This window comes from Oryzias latipes, chromosome 7 (assembly GCF_053564925.1).
Source record: "Oryzias latipes strain Hd-rR chromosome 7, Olatipes_Hd-rR_3.1".
NCBI classification, from domain to species: Eukaryota; Metazoa; Chordata; class Actinopteri; order Beloniformes; family Adrianichthyidae; genus Oryzias; species Oryzias latipes.
Window position 1 is genome coordinate 35,250,280 of NC_136243.1, and position 23,000 is coordinate 35,273,279.

The following is a 23,000-nucleotide window of genomic DNA, read 5'->3' on the forward strand; positions in this document are numbered from 1 at the left end:
GAAGTTTAGTCAGCGCTGAAGGATGAGCAGGTGGGAGGAAACGCCGTACCGCGTTGTGAGGCACGCTCTCGCAGCTGAAGTCGCAGACGCAGCGGTCGTCCTCCGCGTCCTCGTCCCACGTGCCTCCGTACTTGCGACAGCGGTCCTGTTCGCAGCTCTCTGCGCCTGAGCCCGACCCCCCCGAGCCGCAGTCTGCAAATGAGCAACGACATGAAATCATCTGACGAAGGAAAACAACGTTCATGAGTTTCCCTGATCGTCTCACAGTGACCCCAAATCCAAAGACAGGGCCGTCCCCGGTTCTATTCCTGCTTAGTCCATCACTCTAGGCACCCAGGCCCCCCCCCCCTTTTCATATTTACACATTAGGAGAATCATTAATGGGTAGTAATTTACACCTTTACTCCCCCGGTGGCTGAAAGAGGCAGCCCACAGCCCCGCTGCTGCTCACAGATAATGAGCCTCTGCAGTTAGAGCTGCAGAATGACTCCATAAATTAGACGTTTCTGTTTCAGCGCCACAGTTTCCTTTTCATTTCAACGACCCCAGAAAGAAGAGGGGAGGACAATTCTGAAGGGGCAGGAGGTCTGCTTCCTGATGCAGGAATGAAAGTCACTCCAGACTCCTCTGCTCAGTCCGACTAGCGGCCGAGACGACGAGGAAACTTCTCATTCCAGCCTGGTTCAGCAAAAAACAAACATAAATATGAGAAAAGATGGGAAAAAATCTGGAGAATTCTGTTTGTGAAGTGTCTCACACAGTGGAGCAGTGAGAGTTTGAGCAGAGCATGTCTGACGGGAAGAAGTTCATGTTTGTCAGAAACGTCCAAGTGGAGGAAGGTCTTCCTGCAGAGGAGGGGCTCCTTCCTCCCGTCTGCAGGTTCTTCTTTTAGAGCTCATTCCATCCCATATTGATGTGTTTCCTCTAATTGCTAAATCAATGTAGCAGTGATGGAAGCAGCACTTAGCCAGACCCATCTTCTTAAGTAGATTATGGAGAAGGTCACGATGCCGGGCACTGGCTGTTCTCTGATATGGGTCATCAGGAACGGGCCGTGAGAGCTCCGTGTGGTCGATACGGTGAAGGAGCCCTGACTTTATTATCTGTGGACGCCACGGGGGTGGGGGGAGCACCCCCCCCACCCCCATAAACATCAAGACAAGTGAAGGATTCACTCTGTCTCCATTTGAAACCCACATAACCTCAACCGCTGATGCTTTCGCTTGATTACGCGGCTCTAGAAACGTATTGATTTTGTTCCGCGTAATAATATTAGCATAACATTTCATAATGGAGGTAAGTTCTCCGTAAAAGCTTTCAAACCGCCAGCGAATTCTTTGAGGTCCGATCTGAAACAATAAGAACGGCCGCCGCCGATGGTCGACTTCCCGCCTCCGTTGGCTGAAGAGCGGCAAGACACAGCAGAGGGATGCCGGTCCAATTCCTATTCTGCTCACAGAGGCCAGATAAATAAAGAAAAGAGGTAAGGCGTCAGAACAGAATTAGCAAAAGCAAAGGCCACAGCGGGGTCCTAATTAGCCTTTGTGCTTTGATGTGTCTGCCGCCTGCGCCGCATTCAAACCTTTCACTTCATAAATTCCACATGAATCTATCTGGAGAAATGACTGCAGCCGCTGCAACTCAATCATGTCGGAGAGCTGCAGCTTTGTACCAGAGGACGGTCCATTAGGAGGCCCGGGTCCGGCAGGAGAGGAGGGAGGAGCACGAGACGAGCAAGCATGAAAAATACAGGCAGAAGAAAAAGCTGAAGGACACGGCTCGGCTGTCAAAACGCTCCGGCGTGGACTTAAATCAGAAAAGAGGGGGCGAAACAATTACTACATGAAAATGTGTGACTTTGGTCAACTAGAAAAGTCATGTTCTGCTGCTGCCATCACACGTCTGAAAGGATCAGCCCGTTTCTTCTGTTTGTCACAGTTTTCACCCGTATAGCAGGACTTTCCAAGGTCACCATGAAGGTTAAACGCCAGATCAAAAAGTTCCAAAAGGTAAGGAGGGTTTAACACACCCAGCTGGAAAACTGGAGCCAAAAAGGTCAAATCAGAAACGTTCCTGCCCATCGATCAAAAACATGCTGCACTTTAACATAAACATAACATAACTGAGCCTTTGAGCTGCAGTGTTTTGGAGAAACTTATAATAATGAATCTTTAAACGCTTCATTTGGGGTGTGTTTCACATATTTGGAAGAACAAACATTTAAATCTTTAAAGAGTCAAAGAAGTTTCATTTAAAACCTTTAAAATTTAGCCATGGGACCGAGTCCTGGAGTGGAGACAAAAAGGTTATTCATCTGCAAACTTGTGATGATGCCATGGAGCTCGTCTTTATATTTGACAGAAACGTTTTAGATTGATATTAAAAATGTGTGTGTGTGTGATCCTCCCCTGAGCTAACAGTGGGAGGGGCCTGATTAATGTCCTCATGTGCAGTGGGAGGAGCCTAATTTCAACTTTTTTCATGTGCAGTGGGAGGAACCTAATTTAAAGTCTTCATTTGCAGTGGGAGGAGCCTAATTTCAACTTACTCATGTGCAGTGGGAGGAACCTAATTTAAAGTCTTCATTTGCAGTGGGAGGAGCCTAATTTCAACTTTTTTCATGTGCAGTGGGAGGAGCCTAATTTAAAGTCTTCATTTGCAGTAGGAGGAGCCTAATTTCAACTTACTCATGTGCAGTGGGAGGAGTCTGATTCAAAGTACCCATCCAGTGGGATCCTCCTGCTCTGGTGTTTATTAAGTGTTTCAAAGGGTGGGACTCGTAGCTGATGCTCTGCCGCTTTGTCAGCGTCGGCAACAGAAGCTGAGGCCAGGCCTACCCGAGTGTGAAATTAAACAGGTGATAAATTTCCCTGTATGGCCGTCATTTTTCATTACTACTAAATAAAAGGCAGAAGAAAATAACTTCCATTCTGATGTTGTTTGCTCTCCTCCTCCCAACAAGACTAATGAGGAGGCTTTCTGAGGCAGCTCTGCATTCCTGAATAACTCCCATGTTGGTTAGTTTCACGTTGATGATGTAAAGCCTCCGTCTGCAACAGAGGAAGGAAAAACTGCGAGCATGAAGTGACAGTGGCGCTCCGTCATGCAATATATAGTCCTAATATATAGTCCTAATATATAGTCCTAATTTTGTCAAAAGCCAACACTCATGCATGCAGGCGGTGGAGCATTTCTCAGCATCACGTCTTCATGACAGCCTCCTTTCAGAAAGGTGAGCAAACACAACATTTCAGGGGCAGTTTGGTTTGAGTTACAGCTCCGACTGGGTGGAGCAGAGAAGCGACGGGGGGGCCTCCGGCGCCAGCAGCCGCCGCCGGGTGCTGCTCATCGATCCCTGACAATCTGGTCTACACCCCATCTGCAAAACATTGCCGTCGCTTTTGTCAAGAGGCGCAATTTTGATGAAGAGCAGCACAAAACGGAGGGAGATGTGAGTGGGCGGGACAGCGGGGAGCGAGAAAGAACACAGGATCTTCTGTGTAAACCTGATGGTTTTCTGTGAACCCAAAGGACAGAAGAAGCAGGATGTTCCCCCGAGGAGACGGAGGACAAGATTTGATCCGGGATGCCAGACGACCAACGGACAATGGAGGGAGAGGGGCATGTGTGTGTGTGTGTGCTAGTGTGAGTCTGCCAGTGGGTGTGTGTATCTCTGGGACTACTTGTGTGTTTGTGTGTCTAAATATGTATTCTCAGCTTGTTATTGTAAATAGGAATATGATCTTAATAGTTTACCTGGCTAAATAAAGGTGAAATAAAAAGGAAGAAAGTGTGTGTGTTTGTGTGTTTGAGTGAGCATTTAAATGTTTGTGTCTGTGTTGGTTTGTTTATGTGTAAATGTTTGTATTCTCATATTCGCCAGGCGTTATTCGCCAGCGTTATTCGCCACGTTTTTTGTGTTCATACCCAGGCGATTTTCACTGACGATGAGCCGAGCGAACATGCAATTTCATTCCCTGACATTAAATGGCGCTTAATGTAAACAGAATACTCCTGCACACAAGGTGGCGCTGCGCAACTTTACGCTTCTTAAAGTCGCTTTTCACTCAGAAGAAGAGAGCAAGTATTTACGCGCTTGTCAGAATAATACAAAGAAAACATGAATATTTCAAGCACCAGTAGCTCCAACTGGTGCTTGGTTCGGGGATATTTAAGAATGTCCGTCATTATTTCTTCGCGGCAGTGTAGACGCTACTTGGCGTCTATCTTCTTCGCTGGTATGTGTGCTCAGCAAGGCAGTTTTGTGTTTGAGCGCCCCCAAGTTGTGTTTTACTGTAACTTCAGAAGCTCCAGACACGTGTGCAAAAGCGGCGTTCTCATTGGTCGAATAGATTTCGACGCGACGCGTCAAAAAAAACGAACCCGAGGCGTTTTTTTTTTTTTTGACGCTTTGACGCGTGGCATTTTTTCGCGTCGGTGTGCACACTCTCATTGGTGCCCTTTGTTTAGTCACGAGGTGTTAAACGTCAGCGAAAATCGCGCGCGAAATTTGTCCCGGTGTGAACGGGCTTTCAGGTTGTTATTGGAAATAAGAACATGATCTTCATAGCTTACCTGGTTAAATTAAAAAAGTGTGTGTCTGTGAGTGCATAGTTGTGTCTCTTTAGCTGAGTGAGTGTGTGTGTCCTGTGTGTGTATGTTTGTGTTTGGAGGGGGGGTTGTGTGTGTTAGTGTGTGTGTGTCGTTTTGGAGCTGCAGTGGTTTGATGCGTTCCTCCATCCACAGGCATCAAAGGGTTAAACAGCAGTTCCTGCTCCACACGGCTCGTGTCAGTGGCTGACCTGCTGTCAGACGGGCTGCAGAGGTTCTGGAAGAACGCTCCTGCCTCGCCTCTCGTGGCTCTAAAAGCAGAAGCGCTGACAATGGCGGCCGGGAAACAAGACAAAAAAGGAGAGAATGAAAAACCTGCGGCTAGCAATCCAAGTGGAAGTGGATTCTCTGCTTCACTATGCCCAGCCTCCATCTTTGCCCTCTTCTCTCCAGCCATCCCTCCTGCTGGCAGGTGTAATCTGCTCGCCTTCACACCTCGCCAGAGGATGTCTGAGCTCACTGCAACGGACCGCTGCCCACAGGGAAACCGTGTTGCCACTATCTGCATGACAACCACAGGCCGCCGTGCTGCTCCCCTCGGCGCCGCTCGTGTGAAGTGTGGAATGAGCCACTGCAATATTCTGCTTCAACGTGCTCGTGCATATCAGCCCACAATCTGCAGGCGGTTCATTCCTGCAGAATGTGGACGAACAACGGAGCCAAAGGCGTGGAAATCAGGACGGCGCCATCAGAGCGCCGCCGGTCACACGTCTACGAGCCGAACTGGATGTAGGAGAGAAGCTGGTTCACGCCAAACATGCAGAACGTGACCTGAACGATGCCCAGAGCAAGAAAAAAAAAAAAAAAAAACAGTATTTTCCTGCCAACCAACAACTGACAACCTATGGATGACTACCTGTTGTATATCTTTAGGTTAGAGTTTCATAAAAAACCAAAGAAAGGAAATGTGATCGTTTTAGAAACATCCAATACAATGTTTTTACTTTCTTTAGCTCGTCCAGAAGGCGAGTCAACAGATCTATTTAGTGCATATTGCACGGATGTAAATTGGTCATACGTGAATATATGTGGAAAAAGTGAGAAAAGTTGTGGTCTTTACGTTAAATTTTCACAGATTTATCAAGAATGAACCACGCGAAGAACACGTGAATCAATTTAGAACGTGATTATTGAGCTGTTTATGTGTCATTCATTAGTGATTCGTGTGTCAACTACGTCATTTGAACGTAATATGTGCGCCGTCTACGTGATATTAAAGTTATGCATTGGTGGTTCATGCGTGAAAAGTCTGTTAGACATACGTGGAGCGGTCGTGGAAAGACACACATTTGTGTATGAATCTCTCAAAATTCAAGCACATTGATGAATGACGAATGCAAGAAACGCATGAATGACGTCTATCAGATCCATGCGTATGTATCTTGAAGGACCAAAATTTCATACGTGGAAAATGCGCTAAATGTACGTATGTGCTGTGTGACACGGCCTTAAGTAAAGATCATGTTAGGGGCTCATCTTCACGGCCTTCTGGTGTCTTGAAGTCGAGAAGATTTTCAGTCCAGTTTCCAGGACTTAACTCCAGAAAAATGTCCGCTGGATGGATGAGAACCGTCGCCGATCGGTCAGTTTGGTTAAAATCCAAACATGATCATTAAGTGGAAGAACGTCTGTGGTTCAAACTGTTTTACAGCTGCTCATCTCTTTTCAATCCGATAATATTAATGTTCCTTTATCTATACGTCCAGTCTTTCATCTGTAAAATGCATCAACCTTTACAAGAGGAATTATACTTTTATTATAATTAGAGGTTTTTTTTTGAGAGGGCGCCGCCTGTGGTCACGTTTATCCTTCAACTAACCAAAAACTGAAGATCCAGTAAAAGGTTTTTTGTTTACAGACTCCCACTTTAATGGCGGTCTGCTGACATGCAGCTGCAATCAAAGCCTGCTATTATGAAAATCCCCAGATGACTAAATGTTGGATCACAGGTTAGTTGGCAAAGATGATTACGCTGCTCCACTGGACGACTGCTTAACATAATTACAACATTTCCAAGTCCATTTCCTACCTTCATCACAGCTGCCGTCCTTCTCCACATCAATTTTCTTGTTCTGGAGGCAGGAGGAGCGGCGAAGTTCGCACTCGTTGTCGTAAGTTTTGCCGTCGCTCCCACACAGCGGCGAGAGAGCCTCGCCGACGCACTGTTGGCACTCGCACTTGTTTTGGACACACAGGGCCCCCCAGGCACAAACCGTGGGTCCACACGTTTCTGGGTCACACGGAAAATAGGCGGGAGTTAAGTCGAGGTCATGACCCCAAAGGAAGAGGCGGAAACCTTTCAGAAGCAGAGTGGACGTACTGCAGGCTCCTTGGCTGACCACCTGCAGGTCCGTCTGCTGCGTGCAGGCCTTCACGTGGAGCTCGCACTCGCTGTCGTAGGTGTTTCCGTCGCTGCCGCACACGGGCTGCCGGGACTTCACGCACTCGGACGGACACACACACCGTTTGCTCTGGAGGTCGCAGATCGCCCCGAAGGAGCAGTTGGCGCACGCTTCATCTGGACGGGGAGGAAGTGGACAGAATCACAACATGTACTTGACAAAACATTCCTTCACTATGGCCGTAAGTCTGTCTATGTGAAGGATGTCAGCTTTAATACTAAAGAAAGGTTCGGTTTTTCTTCGTATGGATGCTGACAGGCTGTGTGGAGGTTGTTGGTTCGATGCTGGAAACCCCAACATGACCTGATAACCCCAGGTCCACCTGAGGAGTGTTCGGCTGATTTGCACCAATTAGAAAAAAAACAGGCACATCTATTGTAAAACGGCTCAGTTCAATCGTGTTTTCGGGTTGAAATCAAAGGAATTCATAAAAAAAACAACAGCATTACAGGCGAATTTGAATGAAAAAAGGGTCTAAAAGAAAAAAAGGTATCGAATGCTCAACAAACTTCAAAAGTTAAAAGAGAAACAGCCTTTAGAGTTTGAAGAAACTTTTAAAAGAAATGAAATCTTTCTAGAACTCCATCAAGTAGGACTTTATGGTAGAGTGGTCAGGATCTGAAGCAATTTCCGTTAAAAAAAATAAAAACCCTGCCCAGAGGCCTGACTTAAGTGGTCAAAAGACACTGGAAGCATTTTAAAGCATGGAGAAAGGGATTCTCTGGACTGCAAAGAGATGAACTCTGAGTTTTGGATTGAATGAAAATTGCTGAATCTGCAGAAAAAAAACAAAACAAGAGCTGCTCTTCACCCGACTATTACAGCTCAAAGGAGAAAAGTGGTGCAGACACAGATTCTCGTTACGGCTGCCAACTAAAACCAGAAATCCAGTTAAAGGAGAGAATGTCCACACTTTACCTAGTGCATCCATAACTTCCTGCATTGTTTTATAGGACTGTTTTTTTCTTTCTATCCCACCGGGATGACAGAACGACGCTGCAGATTTCTTCCATTTTAGCTGCTTTTCTTTTTGAACATGTTTAAGAAAATGTTTCTGAAAGTCAGTTTTACTCCGGAAATATCAGCAAGACCAGAAAACGCACAACGTCAGTAATGACTGATGCATCACAGCAAAGTTTAAATGAGGGGGGCAAACACAAGGCATCCAGGGCAGAAGAGCAGGCACTTTTCTCAAGAACTGCATTAGCACATTTACCATCACGTTCAATTAGGGGCAGGCTAATAACCAGAGCTGATTAGCACTAATGGAGAGAGGCAAAGCTGCCCACTGGAACATTTCACATTATTCATCAATTTATGACTCTTTGATAGTCTTGCATTTCCCACATGTCTTCATCTGCTGGCAGCATTCGCTCATTCCTCCAATAAAGCCACTGCATGGCCATGTCGTCACCACGTCAGAAGGTTCTTTGATGCTTATTTTATCACCTTCAAGCTTCTTCATCAGCCCCAAAACAGTGATGAAGACTTGAAATCAGACGGTTTGCAAAGACTGGTTTGTAACCCAATACCTGTCAATTATTGTGGTCATGTGACCCAATGGTTACCATGCAGGTAAGCTTCATCAAGACTCTGACTAAATGCTTAGCCACAACTGCCCTTGCAGGTGGAAACGAGCTGTCTGCAGGTGAATAAAAGAGAGAAAATGCTGCAGACTGAACAGGGAGCCCGTTTGTGCTGTTCATGTGATACGTGCACACTCTGTGCTGCAAGCTGACTGTTGGTAAGACCCTGTTGGGACCCTGGAGAAGTTATAAAGTGCTACATGAATAAAGTTTCATTCATTCATTTACGATGCTTTTAATAGAACAAACAACACTATTTATGAATTTAAAAAATTAACCAAATAACTCTCTCTGTGATCTTCAAAGAAAAAAAGGAATAAGAATAATAATGAATTTGGCTGCAGCTCCTCACGTCTCACAGTTCGTCCTAAACTTCCAGAATAAAACTTAAATAAACGAAATACACTTTTCTTACACAGACATGAACATTTTCACCCTTTTCTTTTGTTTAAATTCTCAAAGTTCAAACCTTCATCGTAATTAAGTCCAGGATCTTCAAACAAACACAAAGATCTGATCACTGACACAGATTTCTGTAGATCTGAAGAGCTCCACGTTTGAGGAGATTGATTGACAAGATCTCCAGCCAATCAGGACACAGAACAGGGTGCGCTGTTTAAAAAAAGCAGCATAGTCGCTCTAAAAGAACGAGCTAAACCGGGAAAGATGAACTGTGACGTAGAAAGGAAAGACTGTCTTCTGTTCTGTTTGACAGGGATTTTAGAGGGTTCAGACTGCAGAGGGATGGATTCAAATATGTTCTATGTGGGTCTCCATCACGTGGCCAGACTGAAAAAGAAATAATCACGCTGCTCTAATATTGTTTAGGGGGCCGGATGTGGCCCGCGGGCCGTAGTCTGCCCACCCCTGGACTAATGTTATCGTGTTGGACTGCGGCAGATGATTCATGCCAAACATGGAGATTAGAGTCTTTTTGGTTCTTCAGGTTTTCAAGCGGAACTACGTCCAAAATCCAGGAATCATTTTAAATGAAACCATTAGAAACCTTATTTTTGCCGTGTACCAGCTTGATTTGCAACAAAATAAACGTCATTTCTCCTTCCATGGAAACATTGCAGGTACATGTGGAGGTTTTAGCTGAAGAAAAGCCCTTCAGGTTGGACTTTCTGTGGTAAAAAAAACTAAATGTAAGCGTTTTAAAATGGGGTCTCCGTGGTCACGGCTCTTCTGTGGCTGCAACAGCAATAAATCCCAAAGTGGTGGTGGTGAGTGTTGTCCTTTATCGGGCTCGGTGTTCTGATAGCATCCTCGCTTCTTTATCATCTGCTGCCCCTCGCACCTGGCTCTCCACACTGCCTGATCCTCCCGACTACATGCATCACAGGCATGGAAGAGAGGAAGCCGATGATAAAAGTCAGGGGCAAAAGGGAATCGCTGCTGTTACAAATAATGTTTCAAGTTTCACTTTGCTGGTTCGGTCATTTCCAACATTGTCACCACTTATCACAAACATTAAAAATCCTAATCTCTTTTTTATCTGTAAAATGACTGTTAGTAATTCACGCTTTCAGGTAGAAGGCATTAAAGGGTGTCGTGACACTCGCACGGCAGGCCTAACGAGATGCTCGATCAACAACGATCCCGTTTCCAGGATCAGAAGCAGATATTTAATGGCCTTCTCCCTGCCGGAATTAATATTATTTCATACTAAAAAGCCTTTTCAGAATTAGTTTGGCAGATAAACTGCTGCACAGCGGCGAGCCGAGCCAGGTAAGCGGTGGATCCGGTCCAACACCAGCTCTCAGCCGGCACCAGCTTCTGGCCAAAGAGACGCTGCCAGATTTGGATCGGTTCGAGGTGTAAGGAGATGGGCTGAGCATCAAACACTTTTTATAGCTACGTCTGGGAAAACTCAGAGCCAGTGCTGGTACTCACATCAGTGGAGTTGGAACGCGTAGATTTCATCATAAGTCTGGCAATATGCAGCAATAAGTTTTTCCTGATGTCAGGGACGAGCACTTCCCTGTGTTCTCCACGCTTATACTGGATTTAGAGGGTGATGAGGTAATACGGATAGAAAGGTCAGGGCAAAAGGAAACCGTTTGACATTTCTAAACAGTTTTGGCTGTTTAGAAATGACGCTTGCACTCTACGACTGAACCCCCAGTCACATGCACAGGTCGACCCGTGGAGGGTCGTACAGAGGAGCGGCTGCACCTCAAAGGCAGCTCAGGTGGGTTTGGCAGTTCCCTTGAGCCTTGTAGAGACTACCGTCTGTATTTGAGAATTAGACTGAACTGGCCCCTCCTACCTGGCGATCCAGACAGGAAGTGGTTCCAAGAAGCCAAAGTCCTGTAGATCTCTAAAGAGAAATGAACAGCTGTTCCTCGGTCATTGTATTGGTCAGGAGAACCGTTCTGGCTCTGATGCCTGTTTTTAACAACTTGATAACCCTCATTGTTTCCCTTTTTTTTTTTTTATGAGCATTAGTTATTCAAAGTACAAACTGACCAATCAGAATAAAAGTAGGTGGAGCATACAGGCCCCCACGTTCAAAACGTTTGTTTGACAGATTTCGTGTTGCCCGCTTTTAAGTGGTAGGGGTGTGGCCTTACAAGAGGCCAACAACTGACTGGTGATAGTGGTTACCATAGAAACTCAGACACACTCTGACCAATCACTGTTTACTGATGTCGCTTAGATCCAACATGAAAAAGTAGTGACTGAATTGACTTTTTTTGGTTAAAGTCGGTAGTTGGATCCCTCCTTCATATGGACACCCCCGAAGGTTTTCCTTACAGAGAAGGAGGGTTTGGGGCCCATGTGTCAAACTCAAGGCACGGGGGCCAAATGTGGCCCTCCATGTCATTTTATGTGGCCTGCGAGAGCAATGGAGTTTTTAATTTCTTAGAATAAAAAATAAAAATTGGTGTGTATTTATTCATATCTAGGGGGAATTGGACTTGAAATATCGGTTTGGAAAACTATACATTAGGACTTAAACACTGTCCATGTAACCGAACCTGACAGAATCAAATGTAAAAGGATTTATGCTAAAGTTACAGGCAAACATATGTTTTGTATGCAACTGGAACTGTCAGTTTAAAAGGTTATAGTAAATAAATAATGAGTTATTTAACATTAAGGAGTAGTTACGTTTATTTTTCATTACATTTAGTTACATGTATAAGTTATATCTGGCCCTTTGAGGACAGCCACTATGCTGATGTGGCCCCCAGTGAAAATGAGTTTCACCCCCCCTGATCTAAGGGCAGCGATGCCCCAGTTTGGTTTGGTTTAGTTTAGTTTAGTTTAGCAATTACCTAAATTTTATGAATTTTTTTTGAACAGTTACCGGTTTGAAGCCCATTGAAACGACTATCGTTGTAATATTGGGCAATAGAAATAACATTGAACTGAATGAAACCATTTTCTATGGAGGATGTTACACTCAGTCGCTCCAGTTTTTAGGTACACTTAGTGGTGCAAACACCTCAAGGGACGTCATGAAAATGGAACGTACCATTGTCGTGCACGTGGTAAGTAGGACACCCATAGGATGCCCACATAAACCACACTCTGATTGTCTAATTTCCTCATTTCTAAGCTCTAAGGAGCATGCATGTATCACGTGAACAGCACTAACGGGCTCCTTACACAAGATTTGGGGGGGTTGAAAGAAATCAAAAATGCGTACGCCCTGCCTGGGTCCCACCTACTTCCCCTTACGTGTTGTAGAAGTGTTCTCTACGACCCCGTCTACATCCTTGATGTTTTATGCGGGTCACCTGCGTACCCCATCCAGATTTGACACCCCCCCCCCCCCCCTCCTGCACACAGCCTGTAAACAGCCGTAAGGACAGCAGGGACTAAAGCTTCAGCATTCTCCAATGTGTATCCTTGTAGTGAATGGTTTTTATTTTCGCGCCTGCAGGTATCGTTTGTGATTTTGAAAGCAGCAGTGAGGAATGGGGGGGGGGGGGGGGGGGGCGCTGGGGTAAAACGTGTCCTTGAAAGCATGCAGGATTGATTCACACAGGAGGAGATTTAAAAAAAAAACAAAGGACCGCTGAGCTTTACATCATTCTGTTGATATACTTAGGGGGGGAAAACCTGAATTGGAGCGGAGGGGGTCTGAGCAAAGTATTACCTCAGGATTAGGCAGGAAGAAGTAGGCTTGTTTGTGCTCTGAAAGCCTGTGAGCACGGCTGGGTGATAACAACTCCCCTGTGGACGGCCGCTACACTATTAACTCTGCCCCCTTCTCCTTTCTGCGCTCCTCCTCATCCTATTCACCTTCATCTCCTTGCTTCCCAACATTTATCACTTCCCCTCCCTCTTTCCTCTGCCCTCCTTTCACTGTCTCTCCGTCATGCTGCGGGTGTGACCTATATTTTTTACTCAGCTGAGAATATCATTTCCAGCACCTGTGGAAGAAAGAATGGGAAGTTGCTATTTCCCATCCTCAGATGATTCAGGCGTCTCCACTCTCATCTGTTTGTGGGTAAAGCCAGAGAAATTGCTGTTTTTCTGGGTCGACTTGTATACAGCAGGGAGGTCTATCAACCAATGAACCCCCCCAGCCCAACGTACAAGGACACTGACCATTCAAAAGCACGAGCAGAAAAAAGAAATCTCAGAATAATAACAAATGTCACTCATATTGCTATCAGGTTGCACCTGAGCCATATAGATAACCACTATTTTCCAGCCCGCAGGGAAGGAAATGAAATTACAGCTGGGCCCATGAGAGGCTTTAGTGAGTTCCACACAAGCACACACAGCTAAGGACCTGTTCCAGACCCAGCCGCCCCCCCAGGACTCAAACCTCTCGCTCTGGGAGGCAGAAATATTACGACAACTACGTCTGGCTGGAAATATCAGACGGCAAAGGATACAAAAGTCTAAGAAATGTGCATATAGATGCAAGAATTGTGGCCATGATAGCACTACAGAACAGTAAACACCACTGACTGTAAGTGGGAGCTGGACTGAGCAAGTATGATGTCATCCATGGAAAATGGTTTACTTCTGTCTACAAACAAATCAAGACGCCATTTGTTCACCGCCACGTTTGAACTAGACGTCGTTAGCGGTGATGGGTCTGAGACATTATTTCTATGGCAACCACTCCCACCAATCAGTAGTGAGCTTGTTGGAAGGCCACACCCCTACCACTTGACAGGAAATCTGTCAATCAATTGTTTTGAACTTCAGACGTAAGACAACCAACTTGTGTTGAGAGATTTTATTGGCCAGTTTAGAATATGTATAGAAAGAAAGTTTGTTTCTCTATAGAAGTCTCCTGGGATTTTGGCTTCTTGGAGCCAACCGGTACTTCCTGTTTGGAACGCCACGGGGGAGGGGTCAGTCAGACCAATTCTCATATACAGTCAATGGTAAACACCCAATCCCCCTTTTATATGTCAGAATTGAGGTTATCAGTGGGTTTTCCTGAATGTACAGAAATCCTTAAAGGCTCTAGATTGGCAAACAGCTCCTACCTGATTGATTTTCCACTAAATTTCTGCTTCATTAAATTATAAAATACATTATTAGAGTCAATCACATGTGATACTTAGGCAGTACAATAGCTGGAGTCAGTCAGCTGTTTGGGCGCTGAGTAAACAGCCCAGAATAACCCACATCATCATCATCATCATCATCACCACCATATAGAGCCGGGCTGCGCTCGGCGAGCCGATGCCTCAGCAATTTTACGACCTCGCTCCACTGACACAGGCTGGTTCCTCTGGGAGCCCAGAGTCATCCACGGCGCCGTTTTACAAACAGGACCTTCCCCTCCGCCGCCTCGCTGTTTAAAATAAAGACCATTCATTACCTCAGAGGGTCCCCCTGCAAACAGATCTACCTGCAGCGCAGCAAATTGACTCAGCCTGCCGACCAAACGCTGCTTTCGCTCTGACTCTCATTGGCATGCGCCCTAACACGCCACATTTCCATTCGACTAGGAAAAAAAGACTGATGCCAAACACGGAGAGCCTCAACGACGTCCAACCTCTGTTTACACAACATGCAAACTTTGACCTGAAAAGTTTGGATGGAAACACAATTTTACAAGAACAACATTTATTATTGATCTGTACTCTAACTGGGCAGCACATCCATAAAACACAGCAGCGCAGAGGCCAAACGATGTTAAACATTATGATGCGGGAAAAAAATCTATTCCAGTAAAATCTGTAAATGGGGTAGAAGAGATTTGCACCGAGATACTAATAACTCCAGTGTTTCTGCTTTGTTTGTGCAAACAGCAACTTTCTCGATTGGAAGGGAATACTTCATCATCTGAGTCTATGATCAAATTGGCCACAGAAATGGAAAGAAGGCATCCAGAGGGTCAGTAAGTGGGCTTCAAAAAGCCCCTCCAACCCGTCCGTATGGCGCATTGTTGGCCGGAAGATGTTTGTAGCTGCTTTTAAACTTGGCGGTACAACGACCAGCTGAACCTCCAGCACAGCAAGTCAAAACCAAGTGACTCATGCAGCCAATCACAAGCTGGTATGCTCCACGCTTCATCGGGGTGGGGTGGGGGGGCATCCTGGCTCAGAGTCGACTAGAGTGTGGCGTAAGGATGTAATAACTTCCATTGTCTTTACAAATACTTCCCACTTCATGACATTGGTATGTTCCATTTTCACAGGAGCCTCAAGATAACTGCAAGACCTGCCCTCCCCTTAAGACGCAGCTGCTCCTCTCTGCGACCCGGACGACCCAAGAACCCACAGAACCGCCTGGGTCAAACCATCGTACGTGTGTATTTACATGTAAAGATGCTGACGCTCCAACTCATCTGACTGAGCTTGTAGTTCTAGATTTTTGGGAGACACGCTGTAGTTTTGTGATTATTGAGCGTTCTTCCAGAATGATCTGCACATCGTTATCTCTGCAGATCAGCAGTCACTGATGCCAAAGAGAAGTTTTAATGTAAAGCGTTGTGTGCAAACATTAGGATGTAACGCAGTGACTCCTCCCACTGTGATGTTTGATGGTGTTTTCCTGGACCATGACTGTGGGTGTGATAGATCCGTCCTGACTCTTCATGCATGTCTGTGTCATTGTTGTGTTGTTGTTTGTGTCCTGTGAAGGTGTTCCAGTGTTTTCTGTGTGTCTCTTTCCTCTCTGACTCCAGCCGATGGTCGACTGAAGGTTATTTTTTCCTGGAAGGAAGTTTTCCTCTTAGAACCAGGAATTACAGCCAAAACATTCAAGGGAAACAGTTTTCCTGTTTTCGTGTCATTGGGACTCACCACATAGGCCTTTGTGTTGAATATGGATCGTCTTCTGGAAGGCGCAACCCATGGCTCTCATCTCGCAGGGGCTGCCGTAACTGTGTCCATCGGAGCCGCACACGGGGTCGGAGGTCAGCTGGCAGGCCTCGGGGCACTCGCACACGGGTTCGTTGTTCTTGACCACGCACACTGCCCCGTGTTTGCACACCTTATCCAGGCACGGACTCGGCGTGTTGAGATCTGACGGCCAATCGGCCGAGAAAGAGGGCGGAGTTAGACAGAAGGTGCAGAATAGGGCGTATAGGAGGCGGGGGGTGGGGGGTAGAGGCTGGGGGTCTGGAGAGCGCATGGACAGCATGGAGGCACGACAGAGTACACCACACATGGACAACAGCAGCTTTCAGGGGGGTTAGAGGTTTGCAGAAATAGAGGGAAATGGAGGAATGTGCATGGCAGCCACGCTCCTGAGACACCTCTGCTTCTCGTGTCATCCCTCCTAACGCATCCGTAGTCTGTAAAGAGATCCAGCAGCATGGAAACAAACACGCTGAACAATAGAGATGAAACAACCAGCCAACAACAGCGGGCGGCACTGTTCTTTTTTTCTGCAGGAAAGTAAACGGCTGGATTAACTGACATTCCCACTGTGGTGCTTCAAAGCAGACATTTGCATCTCAGTGAGAGCTGTTGCTCCAGCCAAAGCCGACTGAACCGACAGAGATGAGCAAGGAACGGAAGAGCACAGCGAGCAGAGCGTGCACGAGAGACTAAATAAAAAAATGGAGGGGGAGAAAAAGAAGAAGAGGAGGAGAAGAAGAAGAAAGACCAAACTGCTTAATAATTCAAAAAAGGCAAGCTCCTGGGCTCAGGCAGATATGAAATGTGAACATCAGAGAGAGGTGTCTGCTTCAGTCTCTCCCACTCACACACTAAACTCCAGCATGACTTCATTAAAAACAAGGCTGGGTTTGACGCCTGTGATGCTCAGTGGCGGCAGATGGGTGTAGGCCGGGTTGATATAACACGACTTCATCAAGACCGAGTGGAGAGCTGGAAAAAAAACTGCGTGTGAACAATGCTTTGATCACAGCCTCCTGACTCAATCAATCCTTTATGGCTTTACGTGCCAACAGAAATATTACACGACATCGTGAGACGAAGTGCGATTATTCAAACCGAGAGCATGACGTGATGTTGGACCACGACGGCCGGGCTGCTGCGCGGCGTCTGAGGAAAGTTCGGGCTTGATTGCCGCACCACTGTGCGTTCCTCCTTGGGAGCGAGAAGATCAGAGCGAAAGTGACTCGACGAGAGGCGCTGATGAAAATGAAAGGATGCACGCGCCACTCATAAAGCGGAGCAAGACCCTTCCCCACTTTACTCCGACTTTGATTTGAGATGCGCTTAGGAGGACGCCGGTGCTGTCATGGAAACTGCCCCTTGAAATGACACCACCCATGGCTCCATCATTATTGCTACCATTATGGGATTAGATGGCCACAGGGGGGGGGCTGACTGCACTCGCTCGGAGCCACGTGATTCGTTTATTAGCTCGGAGATATTCAGGAGAGACACCGCTTCACGGGTAAATTATTGACTGATAGCACAGGGGGCCAGATAGGCCGTTCCACTCTGATTAATGCAACAGGGGGTGAGGGGGGGCCATGCCATGAGGGTCACGGTGGAGTGTGAGATACCAATCAGTGTAAGGTATCATCGTGGACCCAATCGTGATGACTATTCACCTGCATCCTGAGAGATGGGAGAAACCACTGCAACAACCGGGGGTGCAGGGAACCTTTGAGGCTTGGAAAAAGAAGCTCATCAATAAAAGTTTTTCTATTTTTAATAAACGGCTGTTCATCGATCACTCTGTTGGTCAGAAGAACCGTTTTTGATCTGATACTTTTTTTAACATCTGCTTGATAATTCTCATTTTTTCATTACAGTTTTTTTCTGTAGTTCAAGTTATTCACGTTATAAACGGACCAATCAGATGCCTCAATTAAGGTAGGTGGAGCCTGCTGGCCCCCCCAAGTCCAAAATTCAAAATGTTTGATTGACAGCCAGCTTTCTAGTGGTAGGGGTGTGGCCATTAACCTGCTTATACCATGGTCACTTACAAAAGCATTACATATTAACCAGTTTTTAGTCCTTAATTCTTGTTTTTTTTTCCAATTTGGATCGCTTTATTCACAAAAAGCGGACTATTTGTTAGGTGACTATAGTCCGCGTCGCACCGCACCACCGCTGCAGTCAAAATTCGGCGATATATCTATGCTGATCGTCCCGATGGGTTGAATAAAGCATCAGATCAGAGAGAAAATTCTCCTCTTACCGCTTGTTTTTGTCCAAATTATGAAGCAAACGGTTGTTTTAAAGAAGCCGGCGCAGTGATACAAAGCATTTAAGCTAGCTGACTGGAACTACTTTTTTCACCGTGTGGTTATCAGGTTTTAACGCACACCCAGCAGCCAATCAGATTCAAGTATTCACCCGGACCATGGTATAAAAATACTTTTACCATCAGTCATACTAACTTCCAATTTAAATACAAGTACTTCTACATTTTCCAGTACAGTCTGACACGAATAGTACATTTCCATTTGAAAAGTAGACTTCCATTTCATATCTAAACCATGAGACTGGAAATACTATGTAGAGGCGACCTTCTTTCCTCCTGAAGAGATTCACTTTGTTACTGAAGCGCTTTTGTCTAATAAATACGCCACAGTTTTGCTTGTTTTCTTCTTGTGAGAGACAATAATAAGTTTGTTTCGTATGACTTGATAAACTAGATCAATGGAGGGCGGTAAAGGTGACTGCAAAGAAAATGGTGGCATGAAAGTAGCAACAAAAAAAAAAGCGCTCACCAACAATAAACAGCCCAATCTGTCCTCCTCAATCCTGTGTGCAGGTGAGCTGGCGTCTATCAAAGCTTTCACCCAGGTGTCACTAACTAACCAATAAGAAGAGAGAACCGTGCTAAACTACAAAGTCAATGTGCAAATGAACAACATTCTGGCTCCTACACAGTGAATTTAAACCTTCTTTCTTTTTCCACTGAAGTTTCACGTTTATCCGGCTATTTCCATCTCAAGAACAAAATTACTGTTAATCAGCTTTCAGCTCCATAAGAACATCTACGCCAATTGTTCAAAAGCACAAAAAAAAGTGGATGCCTTTGTCTTCTGACCAATTCATCTATGCGTTTCCCCAAAGTGAATATTTCTGATTAGCAGCTAAAATTCCATTTTTTTTCCAGGTTTTGATGTGTTACTAACTGCAGACATAAATCCGAGCAGGTCGCTGTGGTTTCATGTGGTTTCAGCCCCTAAAACAACTGATTTTCAATCCTCTCATGGTGGCAGTTTGTGTACGAAGCACAAAGACAACCTTCACAAAAGTTCACGATGACTTGCAGTCCATGATCCAGTCTTTTCTTCAGAGAGACTCAGTATAGGGTTGTGCCGATGGACGATACCATCGTGATGGGTGACTGACATCACGATGGAGAGACACCATCGTGATGCCATGCCCCCGCCACGCTGCGAGTGGACACCATAAAACGCGGTTACATGTGCAAAATATCTTGATAAGGATTATTGGTCGGATTAGAATCCAACCGTGTACATGGGCCCAGAAAAACTTTTTCAGATTATAAAAAACATTCACATGGGTCACACTTTCGGTCGGAATAAATCATTCGCACATGCGCAATAGTGTTTTTAAAAACCGGAAGCGAAACTCAGTTCCGCCGAGCGGCTACATACATAGATACGTCAGCTCGGTATTATACAAGATGATCTCCTAAATGTGCTTTTATTAATGTTAAGGTTATTATGAAGCGCCTGTTCGCTCATCATTTTAATTTTAATCCGTGTGGTCAGTGCTTTTTCTGTTGAAAAACGAAGCCGGAAGCCAAAATTAGCAGTATGCTAACATCGGCTAACAACATTAGCATGAACATAAATCCATGCGTGAAACGCTGCAATCTGCATCTTGGCTGCACGTAAATATGTCGGAATAACATCAGCCTTTATTTTGTCGGGACACGACTGGAAACACAAATGTTTGAACGGCTTCTAAAGAGCCTTTCTGCTTCGAAGCTTACACACTGCGTTAGCTAGCGCTCCGAGCTCTGCCCTGACACACACTTTTACCGGGAGACCCGCTTCTCCTAAATTAAGGTTGCTCGTTCACGTAGAGCTGCGGGACGGATCACAGTCCTAAGTCTCCCACACGTAACAAAGCATCCTTACTTCCCCTCAAACTGTCATGGTTTGAGTTTGTTTTGTCTTGGGTTTTGCTTTAGTTCTTGTTCTGTCTTGTTTGGTTCTGTTTCCAGTTTTATTTTGAAAGGGTTCCTGTCTTGTCATGTCTTGAGTTTTACTTCCTTGGTCCCCATCTGCCCTGATCATGTTCACCTGTGTCTTGTCTGTATATAAGTCTTGTCTCTGCCTTCCTCTTGTCCTGGTCCATTAATGTCTCTAATGCCTTTTCCCTGACTCCTTCATGCCATGTTTCTTGCCACGCCACAGTAAGTTTTGTTTTTGTTTTGTTATCCTGCTCGGCAGCGCCTTTAGTTTGCAATTAAACCCTCTTGCATTGGAACCGTGTGCCTCCTGCCGCTGCGTCTGGGTCGTGCCCCCCACACCGTGACAGAATGGACCAGCCATATTTTCTGGACCCAGCAGAGCGGGACATGCGGCTGCTAGAGGCCTACTGCCAGGACACAGAGAGGACAAGGACTTACTGGGATTTTGACCAGGCCCAGTTCACCTCTTATGCCAGGGGTGGGAGCCACCTGGACTTTAGAGGGAGCCGTCTTGCCCTGAGGGGGGGTCGTCGTCGCCGCCGCCGTCCCCGTCATCGTCCTGTTTTTGTACCGGCGGTGGTCCTGGATGCACCACATCCAGTGCCAGTGGTGGTCCTGAATGCACCCCGACCTGTCCCGGCTCCCAGGGGGGTTGCTGGCTGCATCCCGACCCGTCCCTGCTCCCAGGGGGGTGCTGGCTGCACCCCGACCGGTCCCCGCTTCCAATGGCATGCCTGACCCGCCGGCCGACTGCTGGCCCGACCCGCCGGCCGACTGCTGGCCCGACCCGCCGGCCGACTGCTGGCCCGACCCGCCGGCCGACTGCTGGCCCGACTGGCCAGCTGACTCCACGCCTGACAGGCCAGCTGACTCCACGCCTGACTGGCCAGCTGACTTCACACCTGACCCTCCAGCCGACTCCACGTCTGACCGGCCAGAGCTCGACGAATGGCCTGACCCTCCGGTTGACTCCATGCCTGACCAAGACTCCATGCCTGACCAAGACTCCATGCCTGACCCTCCAGTCGACTCCACGCCTGACTCCACGCCTGACTCTACGCCTGACTCCACGCCTGACTCCAAGCCTGACTCCAAGCCGGACCTGCCTCGCGGGACCGCTCGGCCTCCCGGCCGTCCTCCGGTCCTGCTTCGTTGGACCGCTCGGCCTCCCGGCCGTCCTTCGGACCTGCCTCGCCGGACCACTCGGCCTCCCGGCCGTCCTCCGGACGCTTCTCGGCCTTGCTGGCGTGCCAAGCCCGGCCTCCCTTTACCTAGTTATCTGTCACAGTTAGTCTCACGGGCCCCCTCCTCCTTGGTGGACGGTTGGAACCTCGGAGCGGTACCTTGAGGGGGGGTACTGTCATGGTTTGAGTTTGTTTTGTCTTGGGTTTTGCTTTAGTTCTTGTTCTGTCTTGTTTGGTTCTGTTTCCTGTTTTATTTTGAAAGGGTTCCTGTCTTGTCATGTCTTGAGTTTTACTTCCTTGGTCCCCATCTGCCCTGATCATGTTCACCTGTGTCTTGTCTGTATATAAGTCTTGTCTCTGCCTTCCTCTTGTCCTGGTCCATTAATGTCTCTAATGCCTTTTCCCTGACTCCTTCATGCCATGTTTCTTGCCACGCCACAGTAAGTTTTGTTTTTGTTTTGTTATCCTGCTCGGCAGCGCCTTTAGTTTGCAATTAAACCCTCTTGCATTGGAACCGTGTGCCTCCTGCCTCTGCGTCTGGTTCCTACCTGCTCTCCTGCCCCCCACACCGTGACACAAACACTAAACTGTAAGTCCGTCTGCTCTGCTAGAGACACGGTCGCTTGCTCCACCGGTCCAATCAAACGCAGGACCGGACCACTTCTTTTTTATTATGTTTATTTTAATTTTTTTTAAAGTCACTTCCCTCAGTTTAGACTGGATCATCGCGGATGAGTCATTATTTGGGAAATAAAATAAATAAAGTAAAATAATGAATAGCAATTATATCTTCTTTCTCTTTCGGCTTCTCCCATCAGGGGTCGCCACAGCGAACAACTCACATGGTAAACTTGGCAATGTTTTACGCCGGATGCCCTTCCTGACGCAACCTTCCCAAAGCAACCGGGCTTGGGACCGGCACAGAAGTAGAGAAGGTGACAGGGAGCAGCCTGGATTTGAACCCTGGTTTCACGGGCGGAAGGTGCCGCAAACCAGCACGAGCTTAACCGGCTCCCAATGAATAGCAATTATATATGAACAAAAAATTAACGATAACGATATCATCGTCCATCCCGATGGTTGACTGCAAACATCGTCAACTGCCAATTTAGGGAACTTCGCCCAACCCTAACTCAGTACCTCTGAAGATTCTGTTCACTCTTTAGTTTTAAGACGAAAAAATAAAAGTATAAGAAGAAGCGTCTTCTGACAGATTTAAAAAAAGAAGCAGTGATTTTATTCCCTCATGGTTGCAGTAGTGAAACAACAAAAGCTTGATGTTTGCTCGTACTCTTCACCTGCTCCTGTCCTACAGCTCTTACCTCCAAACCTTCATGCATCCAAACCTTCCTGCATCCAAACCTTCAACCTTCCTGCATCCAAACCTTCCTGCATTTGCCATTTCCGTTGGGCAAGGCAAGGCAAGGCAAGTTTATTTATATAGCACATTTCCTGTACAGAGACAATTCAAAGTGCTTTACATAAAAAATTAAAAGAACAATTAAAAACAAATAGTAAAAATGTGATCATTAAAATAAAGTTAAAAGATAGTAAACAAGATTTGAATTAAAAACAAGCATAGATAAACAGTGCGGACATAAACTTTTGAATACATATTAATTAAATGCAGCTGAGAACAGGTACGTTTTTAACCCGGATTTAAAGACACTAAGTGTTTCAGCAGA

The 23,000-nt window shown here is 46.3% G+C and overlaps 1 protein-coding gene across 20 annotated transcripts in view; it reads right to left on the bottom strand.

Moving 5' to 3' along the window:
* Window positions 1-23,000, bottom strand: part of agrn (agrin) — a 241,860-nt gene that overhangs the window by 52,822 nt on the left and 166,038 nt on the right. For 19 of the 20 annotated variants that reach the window (XM_078949682.1, XM_078949687.1, XM_078949680.1 and 16 more), the window contains 4 exons: window positions 15,832-16,053; window positions 6,932-7,129; window positions 6,641-6,841; window positions 50-192 (listed from right to left, as the gene is read on the bottom strand). The exons of the other annotated variant lie outside the window; for it this stretch is intronic. In XM_078949682.1, coding sequence (XP_078805808.1) covers window positions 50-192; window positions 6,641-6,841; window positions 6,932-7,129; window positions 15,832-16,053 — 764 coding nt within the window. The remainder of the gene's footprint in view (window positions 1-49; window positions 193-6,640; window positions 6,842-6,931; window positions 7,130-15,831; window positions 16,054-23,000) is intronic. 20 annotated transcript variants of the gene reach the window in all.